Source organism: Enoplosus armatus, chromosome 20, assembly GCF_043641665.1.
Source record: "Enoplosus armatus isolate fEnoArm2 chromosome 20, fEnoArm2.hap1, whole genome shotgun sequence".
NCBI classification, from domain to species: domain Eukaryota; kingdom Metazoa; phylum Chordata; class Actinopteri; order Centrarchiformes; family Enoplosidae; genus Enoplosus; species Enoplosus armatus.
The window spans coordinates 14,033,698-14,050,279 of NC_092199.1; the positions used below are offsets into that span (position 1 = coordinate 14,033,698).

The 16,582-nt window shown below is 42.5% G+C and overlaps 1 protein-coding gene across 1 annotated transcript in view; it reads left to right on the forward strand.

The window, feature by feature from the left end:
* The window catches only part of shisa9a (shisa family member 9a), a 39,969-nt gene extending 25,907 nt beyond the window's left edge, over window positions 1-14,062 (forward strand). Inside the window, exons 3-4 of the mRNA XM_070927604.1 lie at window positions 5,959-6,135; window positions 13,110-14,062. Of these exons, the coding sequence (XP_070783705.1) occupies window positions 5,959-6,135; window positions 13,110-14,062 (1,130 nt within the window). The remainder of the gene's footprint in view (window positions 1-5,958; window positions 6,136-13,109) is intronic.
* The last annotated feature ends 2,520 nt before the right edge of the window (window positions 14,063-16,582 follow it).

Here is a 16,582-nt window from a genome sequence, read left to right on the forward strand (position 1 = left end):
ATTAATTGAGCGTGACTCCAACACAGCTAGCAGCAAATGTTAACTTTTTTGAGTTTGTGTGCAAACCCTAACACTTCTGAATCAAAATTTTAGCATGGCAGTTTTAAAATAATCTGTATACAGTCAATGTTTGGGTAGTTGGTTGAAGTTCATGCATCTTTTCCACCTATCTCAAATGCACAGAGATACAAACCAAACATAGCTAACATGGCTAGCTACAAACTACTTCACTGTAACCAATTGTTTTTCATTTAAAATGACATCACACTGTACCTGTGCTCTTTACTAGAACCAAATATAGCTTGAATTTCTTTGACCGTGTTGAGGTGGTGATGTAGCTGAGCTGATTTAAAATTAACAAAAGGAGAATTGTGCAGTTTAGCACAAGCAGTGATAACCATCATGCCTAAACCGACAATGAATAGCGTGCCACCCACACAAACTCAAACTAAAAGCACATAACATTGGACAGATTGGTGCATTAGCCGTCCTAAACCTTTCACACCAAACACGCAAGCAAGGCATGAGACAGCCATTGTTTTCAATGGAGAACAGGGCTACACATGGCTGGACAACTGCACGAGCAAAAATCCCATCAGGTATTGCTCCCAAAGTTGAACTAAAATCAACTTTGACCCCTACATTGACAAAAGTGGACTTTTATTGGCACTACACTACTTTAATACCAAAAGATCATAATCAAAGCAGAAAATATTCAAATGAAAGCTGTGCATCCTGTAACTGAATGGTTCAGCTGCTGTCTATGATGTTAGCACCTGATTTAGCACATTATTAGTGTCATTTGTAGACTCTTTACAATAGACATAATGTAGATAGATTACCGCACGTACCCACTAAAATATTCTACCATGTATGCTTGCACATTTTTTTGGCCAATGGGACCCCTGCTGCACCAATGCAGCCTCATTGAAATGAATGGGGAAGCCTGCCCTTTCTTTTAAAGATTATTTTTTGGGCAATTTTTCCTTTATTTGACAGCCAGCAAAGAGAGACAGGACGCATGGGCAGAGTGACGGGTATGACATGCAACAAAGGACCCGGTTGCGGTAATGTAGTACGCCTTAACCATTAGGCTACCAGGGCGTCCCTGAGACAGTCCCATGAGCAGATTATCAAAATTTAATTAGGAACTTTAAAGGCCTTTTTAATCTTTCATTTGAAAAGTCTTTGTACAAATGGAATGAATGAATGAATGAATGAATGAATGAATTCAATATTAAGGATTAACTCCACCAGTTTTAACCTGGTGTACCTGCAAGAACTGCAGGTTATGTGATCACATCTGTCCGTCTATTTGTCAGTGATCAACATACTGGGCACTTTCCACACTGCCCATTACTTGAAATATGTTTAGCAATATGACATTTGTTGAGTACACTTAGGTTTTCTGTAAAAAAAAATGCTTCTTGTAGAACTACCCAATCTTTCAGTTTTCAGATGAACATATATTCTGGTCCTTGTCATAAACACAATATTTTCTGTACAATAAGGAAACAGGACGAAACCTATTGATTTATTTGACCTCATGACAACTGTCATCTATCCAGTACACCTTCCTTTCTTTGAAAACATTGGATTTTTCTATGAGCTCTGACTTGGCCACTTTGACTGCTGCACCTTTATTGTATTTCTGTCGCCAGGACTGTTTGTATGTGCTAGTTATATTGTTAAAGCTTTGTTGAAATGTTCAGTAAAAACATAGAGCCAGCACCCGAGGGAGGCATTTGGTGACTGAAATGTTGTTTCAATTTTAGATGTAGAGCAGCATTGTTGTGGGATCCAAGTTTTGCCTTTATTTTCCATTTTGTTTGACGCAATACCAAAAAACAAAATGGGCTTGTAATTGCCACTACTTGTCAAACTGATTCCCAACTGTATGCAATTAATTTTCCTTTCTTTGTATTTTGCTGCCGTCCTAATCTTGGGGAATTACTCCAGTAGTGGGAATGAAAGCGGGCTGGCACTGGAGATAGTTAAAAGGCTGCGGTGACCTTAGAGAATCAGTGTGTTTTGGTTCAGCTTGATGATTTGCTGTGACCACACAAGCAGACTCCCACTGCATCCCTTTCATCATCCTGATGGGCATCCTGGTGACAGCTGTCAGTCATCACAGTCTGATGATGTCATCAGGGTGCTGAGTGTGATCTTTTTCCACTAAGATCAAAACGCATCTTTTTTTTCTTTTTCTTTTTTTTTTTACAAAGATGGATCCTGGAGCAGAAAGAAAGTAGGAAAATAAAACAGCAGGATGGAAGTAGCAGAATAGCTGGATCTATTTTTTGTTTCTCTCTCAAGATTGCATGAGGCGAGGTGAGCAATTATATGTATTTTGGCTCAAATTTCCATAATCTTTGTCACCCTTGTCAACTGAGCTGTGTGAAGAGAGCTAATAAAGTGTTTCTGTGAACCTGAAATAATTATAGCACTCTGTGAGCAAACAGAAGCGGAGGAGAAGAGATTGTGTATTGTTTTTCACTCTGAAAGTGTATTCGAGTAAATAGTGGCTGCAACTGTAGGACAGTGTGTGATTCACAGGGAGCGGCAGTAAACAGCATTAATACTCGTCTAGGATCTTATGCATGAGCAATAGAGATGAATTGGCAAAGAATGCCACTTAAGGGACAATTAGCAGTGCGAGTTTTATAGACTGGATCACTTCAAATGTTGTGGTATAATGTGATAAAACTGCCGAAAATGTTCTTCCCAAAATGGATACAGAGAGTCCAATAAATCCACTAGCACTGTAACCACTAGTCCAAACACTAACAGCACTGCTGCAACCTCTTGTATGAATCACCGGTCTTACTTTAAGCCTCTACGAGGTATTGAATTGCTTTTGAATTTGGTTCTTTCAAAATTAGTTTACTACTGAAAATGGATGACGCAAATCCAACACTGTTAACCGGCGCTGGATAAAGCAGGGGGTATTAGGGGCAACATTTGGACCGGCACGCTCGTTTTTTTATGCTCCTGTAATCATTTTAATTATCCGTTACTGCAACACTTCCAATCATCACGGAGAAGTTGCAGCAATAGATGATTAAAATTAATATGGGGGCATAATGAACAGTGAACAGATTCCACTTTTGCATTTGAATGGTGGTTTACGATGCTATTGTTCCCACTTACATTTTAAATGAGTAGCTTGACATTTTGGGAGATTAGCTTGTTTGCTTTCTGGTGGAGAGTTAGATGAGAAGATTGATGCCAGTCCCATGATTGAGAGTGGTGTGAATCTCCTCATCTAACTCTGTGCTAAACAGAGAATAAGTGTATTCCCTAGACAATTGCTTTCAGCCAAAATGTACCGCAGTTGTCACCAGATGTTTATCTGTGGCTCAGGGAGACTGTAATTTGATTTGCTTGTCACACCCTCAACGGCCAGCCAACTTGGCAGAGCAGACAAGAGTCCAGTTTAAAGCATTGTGTTCTCTCTGGTATAAGACTATTTAAACTCTAGTCTCTAAATCTAGTCTCACCAGATTTTTTATCAACATAAAGCATTTTGCATATAATCACAATTTAGTCCAAATGAGAAGTAGTCTCCTTTTTCTTTTGTTGCTGTTGGTTTTACAATTTTGTGCTGCCATTTCCATGACTGTTCATGGATTCACAGCAAACCAGTTCATGGCAGAGAGCCTGAAAGGGATGAGGTGCACCTGTGCTTTGATAGGATATTGAATTTTCACAATTGTGCTCCACAGACCAGACAAAAAACATTATGAAATGAGAAAATTGGTGACCTCATGCCGGCCATTTTAGCCTGCTATGAAAAAGAAAGCAGCGGGCTGGCTTTCATCGGGGATGTTGTTTTTTCTTTTGAGAGATTCTATTGAATACGTGAGAATGGCCTCAGCTCCATCTCCATCCCGAACCCCTCTCGCACAGCCTCCAGTGAGCCAGTCGTCTATATAAACTTACATCACACGTGTCTTTTCCTTTTCACAAGCACCGTGGGACATTTCATCACATTGGGGAATCTTGTCTCTTATTCTTTCTTCTCCACAGCCTCACGCTGTCTTTCAATCTGATGCTCTTTTTAATTGTCTCTACTCTCTACCTTGTCAGTCAGTGTGTATGTGTGTGAGTGTGGTTTGAGTCAGTGCCAGGGCTAAGTGATTAATCAGTAACACAACTTGCTTTGCCTCGACAGTTGGACTGCGCTGGTTTTCAGGCCTTTGAGAGAGATTGTCCGTCTATATTCTTGTGCTTTCTGCCTAAATGATTTTGTCTAGCTCCATCTCTGCTTCAAACACCTCCTTTGTTTCTCTGCCAACCACGTTTTTCCTCTCACTCTCTTCACTCCTTATGCATCCTCATCCCTCTCTTCTATTTCACTTTTCTCCCTCTCGTTCCTTCCTCTCGCTGTCCGCCTCTTAACTTTTGTCTTACTTCTCAAGTGGCAGTATTGGGGCTTTTAACAGAATGTATTCACTTAGCAAGGATACCTTCACCTTCAGGAACAGGAATTTGCAATTATCTGTCAGGCTCAGCGCGGCGAGAGAACAATGCTGAGGAGAGTGTCCTCTGAATTCCCACACATATTTTAACATTCGGCTCTTTAAAGTCAGACTGTGCAGCTCTGCTACACTTCCCTGCCGCTCTGGTACAACTGTCGAGCTGCCGACGCCGCCCTTCATATCCATCTGTATATTCGTGGATGTGTTATCCTGCCATCTGGTTTCTGTGTCTTCCAGAGGAGGTGCAGCTTTAAAGGCGCAGTTGTGGAAGAAGTCTGATCCATTGACTAATCAATTATGGCCATGGTTGAGAGGGATACTTTTTAAATGTGCTGGGGTGTGAAGGACTGCTGGCCAGCTAATCACAATCAAAACATAAAGCCTACTTTCTTTTAAATCATCAACATACATTTTACTGATGATTAACAGGTTTAGAGGCAGCAATTTGAAGCCACTGGATTCTGGACTCTGTGTGTTCTGCAATAATGATGGAGAGTAGACTCATACGTTCAACACACCTAAGAAAAAGGTAAAAAGGTTTTATTGCAAAACCAGGGGGACAAAGACTGCTGAGGCAGGCAGAGGTCAAAACCAGGAAAGCAGTCCAAAAAACCTACAGGGAGCAGGAAAGAATCAAAATCCAATACACAATCCAAAAGTCCAAAAAGTTTTAAAAAAAAAAAACACTGAGAAGACTAGGAACACTGGGAACACTGGGAACACTGGGAGCACACAGCAATAACATTCAATGAACTGGCCCCGGAGACAGGGTCACACACGGAGAGATAAATAGAGACGCAAGCTGGGGATAACGAGGGGCACGTGAGACCAATCAGGGCAGGTGGGAAACACACAAAGGCAGGAAGTGAAGTTGTCAGAAACGAGAGGAGAGATAACAAAATAAAACAGGAAACAGGACACATAAATGACTGAACTAAACACGCATAGGAAGCAAACTGTGACATCAGTAATATATGGAAATTTGTGCCCTGGAAGGTGAGTATTTCAGCTCTAATACTGACGTGTACAGAAACCACTTTTGCATTTGAATGTGGTTTACTATGCTATTGTTCCCACTTACATTTAAATTTTACCATGTACTGGCATGCATAGTAAAATAATCTCATGTAATATACAGCAGATGCAGTTTATCAGTGTATATATGCACTCTGGATTCCGTCCAGATGTGTGTAAGGCAGCATGACATACAATACGCTGCAGCTGTAGAATGATGGCAAGAGTCCATCAGTTGGTACAGATATGAATGGATGTCAATGTGTACTGAGAATTGTAGAGCATGGACATTATTTCTAAAGCAGCAGATCATACAGTATAAAAAAAAAAGAGGGAAAATGTGACTGAACTTTTAGCAGTTCATTTGACCAACGAGTGCCCCTCTGGAGCTGCTCATTGGCCAATAAGGCTGGAGCTTTGAACTGTCAAACCTGATTGTCCTGTCATGTGTCCTTGCCCACAGAGGGTGGTCAGATCAACAACAACCTGGGACCGGGCTCAAACATGGGCCAGCAGCACCCGTACCCTGCCCTCAGCCAGCTGGCTCACGTCTACGAACATCAGCAGCAGCAACAGCAGCAGCAGCAGCAGCAGCAGCAAAACAAGGATATCAACAAGTACGCCTCCCTGAAGGCTGTGGGTGAGTGTCTGTCAAGTTCTCTTATTATCTTAACATTTTAAATTTTAAGACGAACTGAAGAACAGAGGGATTTTTTTAGATATTATTTTTGTTTTTTTACAGTTCGAGATAGTGGCAGTGGGCTTGATGTTGCGCTATTGGTTATAAAAACGGGTGTTGATTTTACCAGTCGTTGCTGCTGGCTCTGACTCTAGCAGCGTTTGGAGAGGGTGCATCATCGTCACAAAAAAAATCATGGGGCTTCCCTTCGTCTCATTGGCGCAGTCACCATCTGATGCATCCTGAGCTGGCAGTGAACGCTTTGTGATCCAAACACAAAGATGATTTTTCTCCAGCGGTCACCAGGAACGATGTGACTAAACTGTAGCAGTCCTGCAGGCACAGATTGGCAGGTGTTGCTGACTGCACCACCAAACTGGACGCGCTGTAAAACAGGAGCAGCCTGCTTATCAAGCTGCTCGACAGCCTAATGCACGCCACCAAATTCAATGAGCTCAGCTGCCAGTGCAGCTGATTTGAATTTGCCTCACCATGCCCATATGTTATTGGCAGTGGCATCACTATTTCATAACCTGAATTCATTTGAGATTGACTCGTGAATTTTTCAGTGTGTGTCTGTCAGCTTGTGTATTCTAGACAGGTACCCTGCCCTTACTTGATTTAAAATTCAGCCCACTCACGCCAGGTATTATTTACAGCACATCTAGATATCTGTAGAAACAGCTACAAGGTGTTATTTGTCTGCATGTGTGCCCTTTATTAGACCATAATCAGACAGAGCTTGTCTTTGAAAAGCTGTTTCCTGCATGCCAAGCAGCAGAAAGTAACATATTTTATTCGGATGACAAATGTAGGCGTGAACCTTCTCCGTGTTGTAAATGTAAATGCATGTGGAGGGCGCTGACTCAATCCCCAGACATGTTGCAGTAATAGATTATCATGATTGTTTATGCTAAGTGTTGCTTTGTGCCCTGGAAGCAAGAAGATGTTGTGTAATTACGGGAGCAGTTTATGTAATTACCAGCAAAATTGAAAACAGAGAAAACAGATGAATAATAAGTGATAAGTGGACACATCATCTTTATGCTTAAAGCAAAGCCAGCCGACAAGAACATCAATGAAAATGGTGATTAACACTGTCATCGTGAGTCCTGGACCCTGGCATCTTGATTGTTTGTTGGTGTATTTTTATAATTACAAGATAACTGGTCAAATATAGACATCAGGCAAAAGATATTTTCAGAAAATTGTTCAGTTATCTTAAAAAGCCAACAGCAGACGTTTTGGTGTCAGTCCCTGAGGATCAAAGAACAGAGGGAACTCAACATTTTGCGCCAATATTCAACAAGGAGAGCAGGAATCCATCGCGGGAGAGGCAGAGATGCCAATTTCTCCGCTGACAGGAGCTTCAATAGATCAGAGCCACAAGACACGCTGAAATTTGAGCAAGGGACCCAACCTCACTGTTTCTCAACTGGAAAACCTTACTGTGTGATGTTAGGCTAGAGCTTCCCTTTCATCTCACCGCACTTAAAACCAACAGATGGATGCAGCACACACTCTGGGGATTGAGGATGGCATTTGCAGGAAATCTGTAACTGTAGGGAAAATAAATGAGGCAGGTTGATGGAAACTATAAGGAATTCAATTCAGCCATAATTACTGGAATTTGTTAACTATTACACATTGAGAATATACAGTAACACTATTCAAAGATGTCCTTTGAAACGCTATATTTTGCTGTTCAAAAGCATTCTTTCTGAACCTGTAATGTCTGAGAATCAAACCTGAAGAGACAAACAATGAGCAAACACGCATATTGTGAAAAGTCAAATGTACATGTTCAAGATCCCTTCCGGACATTTTTAAAGCCGCATTTCCGAGTCTACTCCAAAAAATCAATTACCTGATTAAAAAAATCCTAAAATTACATCTAGTCCCGAAAAATCCAGAATCTATGAATATGCAAATATATGTGTAAGTATTCCATTTGAAAAGTTAAACCCGCTGGGCCACTAAGAGGCCCATTCTCAATGGCTTCCAAACTAGTTGCGATGTCACAAAGTCAAGCTTCTACGGACACGTCTTAAACATTAGAGGTCAAACGTCCAAGTGAAGAAACAATTTCGGGGGAAATGGAAGGAAGAATCGTGATTGCGTCAGAAAGTCTCCACAGCTGTGGAGGTAACATCATGGCACCACAGTGGAGCGCACTGCTTTCCTTTTTCCCCCCATTACTCCAGAACACATAGACCAACTTCTGTTTCACAAAAGACATTTAGCCAGTGATGTTGTCAGGTAACTTACTCGTTGATTTCATTGTTCTCACTCAGGCAGAAAACTGCAACATGCTTCCAAATGAATGCAGTTAATCTTTTCAAATAAAAAAGCTGCGTACTTCCACACACTTTATTCTGCTTTTTTCTCTGTTTGACAGTGACAGTTAATATCTGCCAGTTATGTTTCAAATTGCATTTCAACGGACTGAAAACACAAGTGACTGGTTTAGCACCAAGTGAGAGAAAAGCTCTTCTATTTATTGAATCAAGGGTCAGTTTTGAATCAAGAATAGATTCTGAATCAAATCGAATTGTGAGATTTCCAAATATTCCCACCCCTAGTAACAATTTTGGAGTGGAGGGGGACTTTAATTCAAAAGTGTTTTATTGTTCACATGAACAGGGAAACAATCACTCAAAAAAGTCCAACTGCGTAACTATCCAACGATAAAAAATGCACCAGACTAAATGTTCACTGTGATTGATTTGTATTCCGGGGCGGTATTAAGTCTCTGCAAGTTGATTTTTATAATGTGCCTACATGTTCTGAAAGCGGTGACAGCCTGGAGGGAATAAAATCAATCTAAAAAGCTGTGGTGGGCTCTGGAAAATGGTTGGGACAAAAATGTGCAAAACTACCAGTGTGGTTCATTTACAATGAGGCAAATTTGTACATTTGGGTTTGCACAAGGCACTCTCTGCAAAGATTAAATTGGGTCCAGGCAGCAATTGCATTCAAACCTTTTGGCACATGTCTGTCAATATTCTGTCCTTCCTCCACTTCAGCTCCTTTCGCACCCACTTCTTCCTTTCTGCTTCTTTATATCTAAAATAGCCCTTCACCACTTCTCCAAGACTATTTTCCTTCCCCTTGTTGGCTCTTCTTACCTTTTAATGTCTTGGCTCGTTTTTCTCCCCCTCGTCTCCGTCCTCCAGCCCCTCTCACTCCCTGCCCCCTTCATTTCCTCTCACCTTTTCTCCTGCTCCTTCCCTCCCACTTCTCCCTATTTCCCATCTTCTCTTCTTCTCTTTTCTTTCATATCGCTGCCTTCATCTTCCGCCTCCTGCCCTCTGCTCTGCATTTTCACTCACCTTTTCTTTTTGCTTCTTTTGTCTCCCCCTCCCACATGTACCCCCCTCCCCCCCAACCCCCTCAATCCAGCACACTCCATATCGCTCTTTAAAGAATCATTGGGCTGCTAATCTCGATCCTCCCTCATAGCGGCTCATATCTGATTCCATTTGTGTAATTGAAGGGAGCCCCCCCCCCCCCCCCCGGGCTCACACTTGACTGACAGATTTCCATTCCACAAGTGGTATTCAAAGAGGCTCCTATGAAATGATTGGAAACCTGTCCAGAGATATAGAGCACAGGAACCCTGGATTCCAGGAGGCAAACTACCATTACTGTGAGTGAAATGATGGGTCACACACAAGCTGTAAAAAATGTGTGTGTGTGTGTGTGTGGAGGCAGACAGAGAGAGGGACTAAATGACAGCAAACAAAACCAAAATGCCAGCGGTGGCTCTTTTTGAAGTCACCTTTGTGTGAGAGCTGCTAATCTTGAGCAACATAAATGGACTTTGCTTTTCTTTTCTTCTCCTCGGCTACACAGTCTGGAGTTTTCACTGCCTGTTGACCCCATGAGAAATAGAACCAAGCCTAAGATCAACACCATCTTCCCAACAGCCTTTTTTTTCCTCTTTTCTTTAATTGCCTCTGCCACTTCCCCAATGGTCTACCGTCCAGCTGATAAGCCACACTTTTGTCAATCAATAGCCATCTCCACTGTCCCCCTGTGCATCTATATAAGGTCACTTTTATCGAACTCTAACTGCAGTCAAGGAAAAAAGCAACTAATAAAGGGTTCCTGGATGCAGACCTGTAACTCAGGCCAGGGGAGGACGCAGTCTTCTACATGCACAAATGACCAATTATGGCCCATGTCTAAATGTAACAACTGCCGCAAACCCTGAAGAGACATGCCTGTTAATAAGTTAGTGTTTCACAGGTCGTCTGCAAAGTAAATCCTCATTAAGTAGGTACAAATGTTGGTAATTATATTTGTTCCTGTGCTGCATCTTCCTACAGTATCTCAAACTGGAATCTGCCCAGTACAACCAGTCTACTAGGCTTCCACACACCCCTGCTGCTGCTGCAGTATGTATTTCAGTGTTTTACTGTGCAAAAGATCTCTATCAGTATATAGGAGATAGCAGCTGATTTACTACATAGAGCAGGTTCAGATTACATCTCACATCCTGTGCCAACATTGAACATCTTTATGTTAGACCATTTTCCTGCCAAAGAATACAATGATTATGCTGTGAAGACTTTACTTTGCAGAGTGAAAGAAAAAGTCTCACAGACAGCATTTCCTTCATCATAGGACAATAAAACCCTCCACTGAAACCCAGACTAATGGATGTTTGTGGGTAGGGTGGCAGCACTGTGACAGGGAGATCCGTCCACTTAGAGTAAATACTAAAACATCTCAAGACTAGATCAGGACATATTGTAAAGATAAATGAAAGGTTTTAAAGACTTTTCAAACTAATACACACTCCATCACCTTGGCAGCAGACAACCTGATTGGCTAATAAAAAGCAGATTGACATACTCGTCTGAACCTAATTAGGTCCTTGTGTTATTGGCACTGAGGGACTTCAGAGAAGCAGTGCTTGATTCTTGCAGCTGATGCATAATGTGTGTTAGTCTCTGTGGGGCGCTGGCCTTTCTCAGGCAGAGGCATGCCGAGCCCACACTGTGCAACAGCGGCGCTTTCCGTTTCCACTCACGTACGCCCCTGGATGTGTGCACCGTCGAGCTGACTGCCGCCAGATTGATTCACCTGTCGCCTGAGCAAGTTTGATCCCCAGGGGCGGTCTCGCGGCGACTCGGCGGGTGAGACGCCACTCTCCCTCCACCCCCCTCCTCAGCCACAAACCCCCCCCCCCTGCTATCCCTTCACGGGGCCGCTTGCTCATTTCTCTCCCTGTTCACAGAGCGATAAACTAGATTTATAGTTACAGTGGCAAAGCAAACTCGCTGAGTGTGTTAACTTTATCTTCAAGGACGTGGAGGCAACAAGGGCTAAAGAGTAATGACTCGACTGTGAACGTGAATTCGACAGGAAAAAAAGGTCACATTGCGCAGCGATAACAGAGACTGTGGCTCGGTGACAGTGAGTGGCAGAGGGAGGAATGAAAGTGAGGCATTAAACCTGACTGCTGAAAGATACATGTGGGGGTCTGTCTGGTGTGACTTTGTATGTGTGTGACTGTATATATGTACGTATTTCATCATACACTTTACCCTTTAAAAAAAATAGTTTGTCACAATAACTTTTTCCTACAACTTTCTTCCCTTATTGAAAAATGTCTAGTGCTGTTTGTGTAACTTGATGTAGTTAAGCTGAATATATGTATTAGTCCGTCAAACATTTGGCTCGCCGCACTCAGACCAAGCACCTTTCAAATAATGTTATTTTAGTTCAGTTCAGTTGTTCACTGAATGCAGCACTTCACGTTATATGAACAATATAGCACTGTAAAAGGCATTATGTCCACATCCATTGTTACACTTTGTAAGTCACAAAGCTAACGTGTTCATAGAGGGTCCATTTGGAGCACATAAATCTACACGCAAGAGTATTCATACACTGTACAAACCCAGTTACACATTCACAAAGCCAGATCCATATCTTTGTGTCAAAAAACATCTTAGCTCTGGTGTAGCATTACCCTTAATTTAAGCGGTCAACAAGGTCTTCTCCAAATCTTGGCCTTATTACGTACATGAGGAAAAGGAAATTACGTCCTGTTGCTCAACCTACAGACAGTTTGATGTATAAGGGACAAGCTGCCAAGTTGGAGGAATGATTACTATAGAGCATGTTTTAATGGTTTGTCCGCAACTTCACTGTCAGAATACCAAAACATGCCGCGTAAACAAAACCAGATCCGTAACTTTGTATCAGAAAGTATTCTAGCTCTGGTAATGCACTACCCTTAATGTCCTCCCTAGAAAGGGCAGTCAACAAGGTCTTCTTGAAATCTTCTCTTCATTATATGTCAAAAGGGAAAAAACATGCACCATGTTGGAAAAATGACCACCATAACACATGTTGTAATGGTGTCCCAGATATTCTTCCTCCTTTTATTATAGTGAACACCGTCGCACCACACAGCACTGAGATGTTTTCTTGGCTTCAAGGGAGGAAGAGGCGAGGTGGAGGAGACATTCTGGGCTTTCCTTTTGATTTAACTCCTCCGGTGGCACGACAGGCCTCTATATGCAGGCGTTTACAGTAGCCCTGACACCCTGCTTGGTCAGTTATAGTAGATGAGGGTAGGCTGACTAACAAAGTTAAAGTACATGGGGTTTGTTACATGACCTTTTCACATTGTGGGAGTGAAAAAGGGATGGGATGTTTTCTATCCAAACTTTGCAGCTGATCTGCAAACTGCTCAAAGTCTTATTTTATGAGTCACTCTATATAACCATCTGTTCCACAACAGAAGTTCCACAGTATTTACAGTATATTTTGTGTATTTTTTTTCCACAACTGACACTATTAAAAGAACAAACGAGGCAAATTCATTTCGATTTCAACATTTAACCCAAGATTTCAGCTCTTTCATACCCACTTAACATTTTCATTAGCTTTGTTTCTGTCTCTCCCTCTTCCGTCAGCTGCCAAGTACAACGGTGAAATCTACAAGCGTCGGCTGATGGTGGAGCTGCCAACGAAGGGTGGGCTTCCTCTCCAGCCAATGGGCAACTCCAGACCCTCCATGGCCTCCATGGGCAACATGTCGACGATGACTCCTCCGATGACTACCAACCCCATGGCTTCTAACCCAATGACTTCCAATCCCATGAACCCCACCATCACCCAGATGACCTCCATGACCCCAATGACGTCTATGATTCCTATGACCTCTATGACACCCATGACCTCCATGACACCCATGACCTCCATGACACCCATGACCTCCCTCACCCCGATGACCTCCATGACCCCTATGACCTCCCTGGGTCCACTGACACCTGAGCCAGTGGCCACCTATGTCACAGAGATGCCCGGCATCTCCTCCGTCTCAACCCTCCCGACAGAACGGCACATAGCCGGCAGTGGAGGAGGAGGGGGACTCAAGCTGAATGGCCAGAAACTCAAAGGCAGCCATGGTCACATTGCCCACAGTTCTCACACCTCTCACCCCTCTCACCCCTCTCACACCTCTCACAGCTCCCACAGCTCCCACATTCATGCTCACAGCCACAGTAGCAAGCCGCCAGGACTCGGGGCTACCTCCCTGGCACACATGGCGGGGACCATGCCAGGTGGCATGTCCCTGGGCATCTCCAGGGCCGCAGAGACGGCCATTGGCTCCAGCTCGGCTACAATGGGCCGCCCATTGGCGTACAGTTCCAACACAATCGCAGCTGGGCACGCGATGGGGCTGGGGCTGAAGGGCTGGGACGGGACTGAGACGGTGGGCCGGAGGAAGACCTACGGGCACAAGAGGCCTCAGTGTACCGTGCTGGAGCCCAACCAGCTCCACAGCACCAGAAGCCACAGCCAACACTTCCTCCCCACACAGCCCTACTTTGTGACCAACAGCAAGACAGAGGTGACTGTGTGAGAAAGGAAGAAAGGGAGAAAAAGAGGGGGAAAGGATGCATGTGGAGTGGCGGCACAAGTAATCTCTGAGTTGAGACACCAACTGCTGGAGTGGTCAAAGGTGCAGATCTATGTGTGTGTTTGTGTGGCTCGTTGGTATACTGGTGAATGTGGTGGGACAGTGACACTGTGTCTGAGTGGTCCTCGTTTCACAAACAGAGTTCACCAATCAAATCACTGAACAGACCTTTGCTGTCAAGAGGTTTGGTGGCATCTGTAACCATATCTTCAAAAAGCCTACAGAGCAGGGATGTCTGTACACTTGTGATGATATTAGAGTGTTGTCCAACAGCTAATATCTACTCGGTAATGATAACAATACTGCACACAGGATAAAGTGGGAAACTGCTGACAATAAAATGGATTGGCTTTATGAACCAAACCTGAGAAGCAATATAAGGGATCAAGTGTAAAGCACCGAAGCATCATGGGAAAGCATAGCAGGTTTACCCACAAACCTCGCAACAAGAGTTCTGCTCATCTGCCTAACAAAGCTTTGAAGGGTTTGGAAGAAATAACATTCCCTCATGATTCAACCCCAAATCTCCTGAGGGCTTTGAAACAGACACACGTGATGAGGGCGCTGGGCTTTGGACTGCAGACATGCAGGGCTTTGTACTGTGGCTATTCAGAAGCACCTTCATAAGCTCTGCAGCTGAAGGTCGCCCCCTTTTCCACAAGGCTCCAGCACGGAAAATGGAGGCTGTCACACTGGCATTGTTCTGGTCTGATCTCGTCTGTGTGGTGACAGCTGGCCCAGACGAGGGATAAGGAGGCCGTGAGGCAGCATCTGGATGCTGCTGCAGCTAGCAGAGGCTCCTCGGAGCACGATTCTTGTACACACATCCACAAATCCACACATTCATGCAGACACACACACACACACACACAGAAACATATACTGAAGAAATACCACACACCAGGGTTTGACCAATATGGGTTTTTATAGAATGATACCAATAATTTTAGAATTAAGTTACAGATGGATGATAATTGTTTAATTTGTGTATATTTGTTATTTTAAATTTGACAGTGTTGCGTGTCAAAAATTCAATTCAGTGTTTCCCCAAAATGATATTTTTGTCAGTATATTTAGACCATCACAGTACAAATTAAGAAAATTAAAAACTTGACTTTTAGAAAGGGCAGTAAAGTCAGAATGAACTATTTACAAAAGGATTGCACAATTAAAGGAATAGTTTGATGTTTTGGGAAATACGTGTATTCGCCAAGAGTTAGATGAGAAGATTGATACCACTTTGTTTTGATACCACATGTCTGCACATTAAATATAGTCTATAATAGTAATAGTAATAGTACAATAAAGAAATCTGCCTACAAGCGCCTCAAAAGTTCACTAATCAATATGTTATATCTACTTTGTTTAATCCAAACCAAAAACATTGTGTAAAAAGGACATTTTGTGGTTTTACTGTTTACTGGATATTGTTTTATTTACTAAGTCTTAAGTCTTATTGTCACCGTGAGATTGTCAGGCAACAAAATGTCAAACTATTTCTTTAAAATAATAAACAGATGTGCAAAAAATAAAGCTGTTTTAATGTAGCTGTGGTCAGTAATGGCCTTAATCATAATGGATGTGGACAAAATGACTTAAATATGTTTTATGTATGTATTAGAAGTAAAAATATGGGTCAACTATATACCCAACATATTTCATTAGGTGGACCTAATGTAAGCTTTGGCCTCTCGACATTTTATTTCTGCACAGATTTTGCATAGGGTGTTATACTTCTCTAGTTTTAGACAAAAGCAAGAAACTACTGTGAAAAGTGGGTGTAACAGGAATAAAAATACCACTATTTTTTTTGCTGGTAATGGAAGACACTGCCACAAGAAACTAGGCTTGATTAGATCACTCACTGTACTCAAGCTCTAGCAGAAAAAAAGAAAACTATCTGGGTTACATGACTCAAACATAAAAATAAATCCTTAAATCTGACAAATAGGCCAAATCTTCTAAGGGCTTCTCCGAGCCTATTTGCTTGTTCTGTAATGACGTGAGACTTATTAGCAGCTGCAGCCACGGTTATAGTTTTGACCTTGTTATCTGAAGTGCTGCTCCCACCTTCAAGACCCTCCTCACACTTGGGATTAAGATGCATTTTTAAGTGATCAGAGTGTAATCAGACAATATTTAGCTAAATCAAAATAAAAATGAGAACGCACCCAAGCCCCAGTGAGGACGGATTATAATTGGATTGCTTAAATCATCTCTGGAGGTGGTCAGAGAAGCATTCGGCGTTAAGTGTAAATTAAGTCACGTCTTGGAAAATATGTGTGCAGATCCAACTGAAGCACAAGCCAACAAAAAAAAAAAAAAAAAAAGGACATTTTGGATAGAGAACAAGCAAAAATAAGGAGTTAATTGTCCATTTTAAAGCATGTAAGAGGTGCACATGACAATCTGTGTAGAGAAAAACACTGGATTTCAGTGTGACACATTTTATTGGAAGCTCCA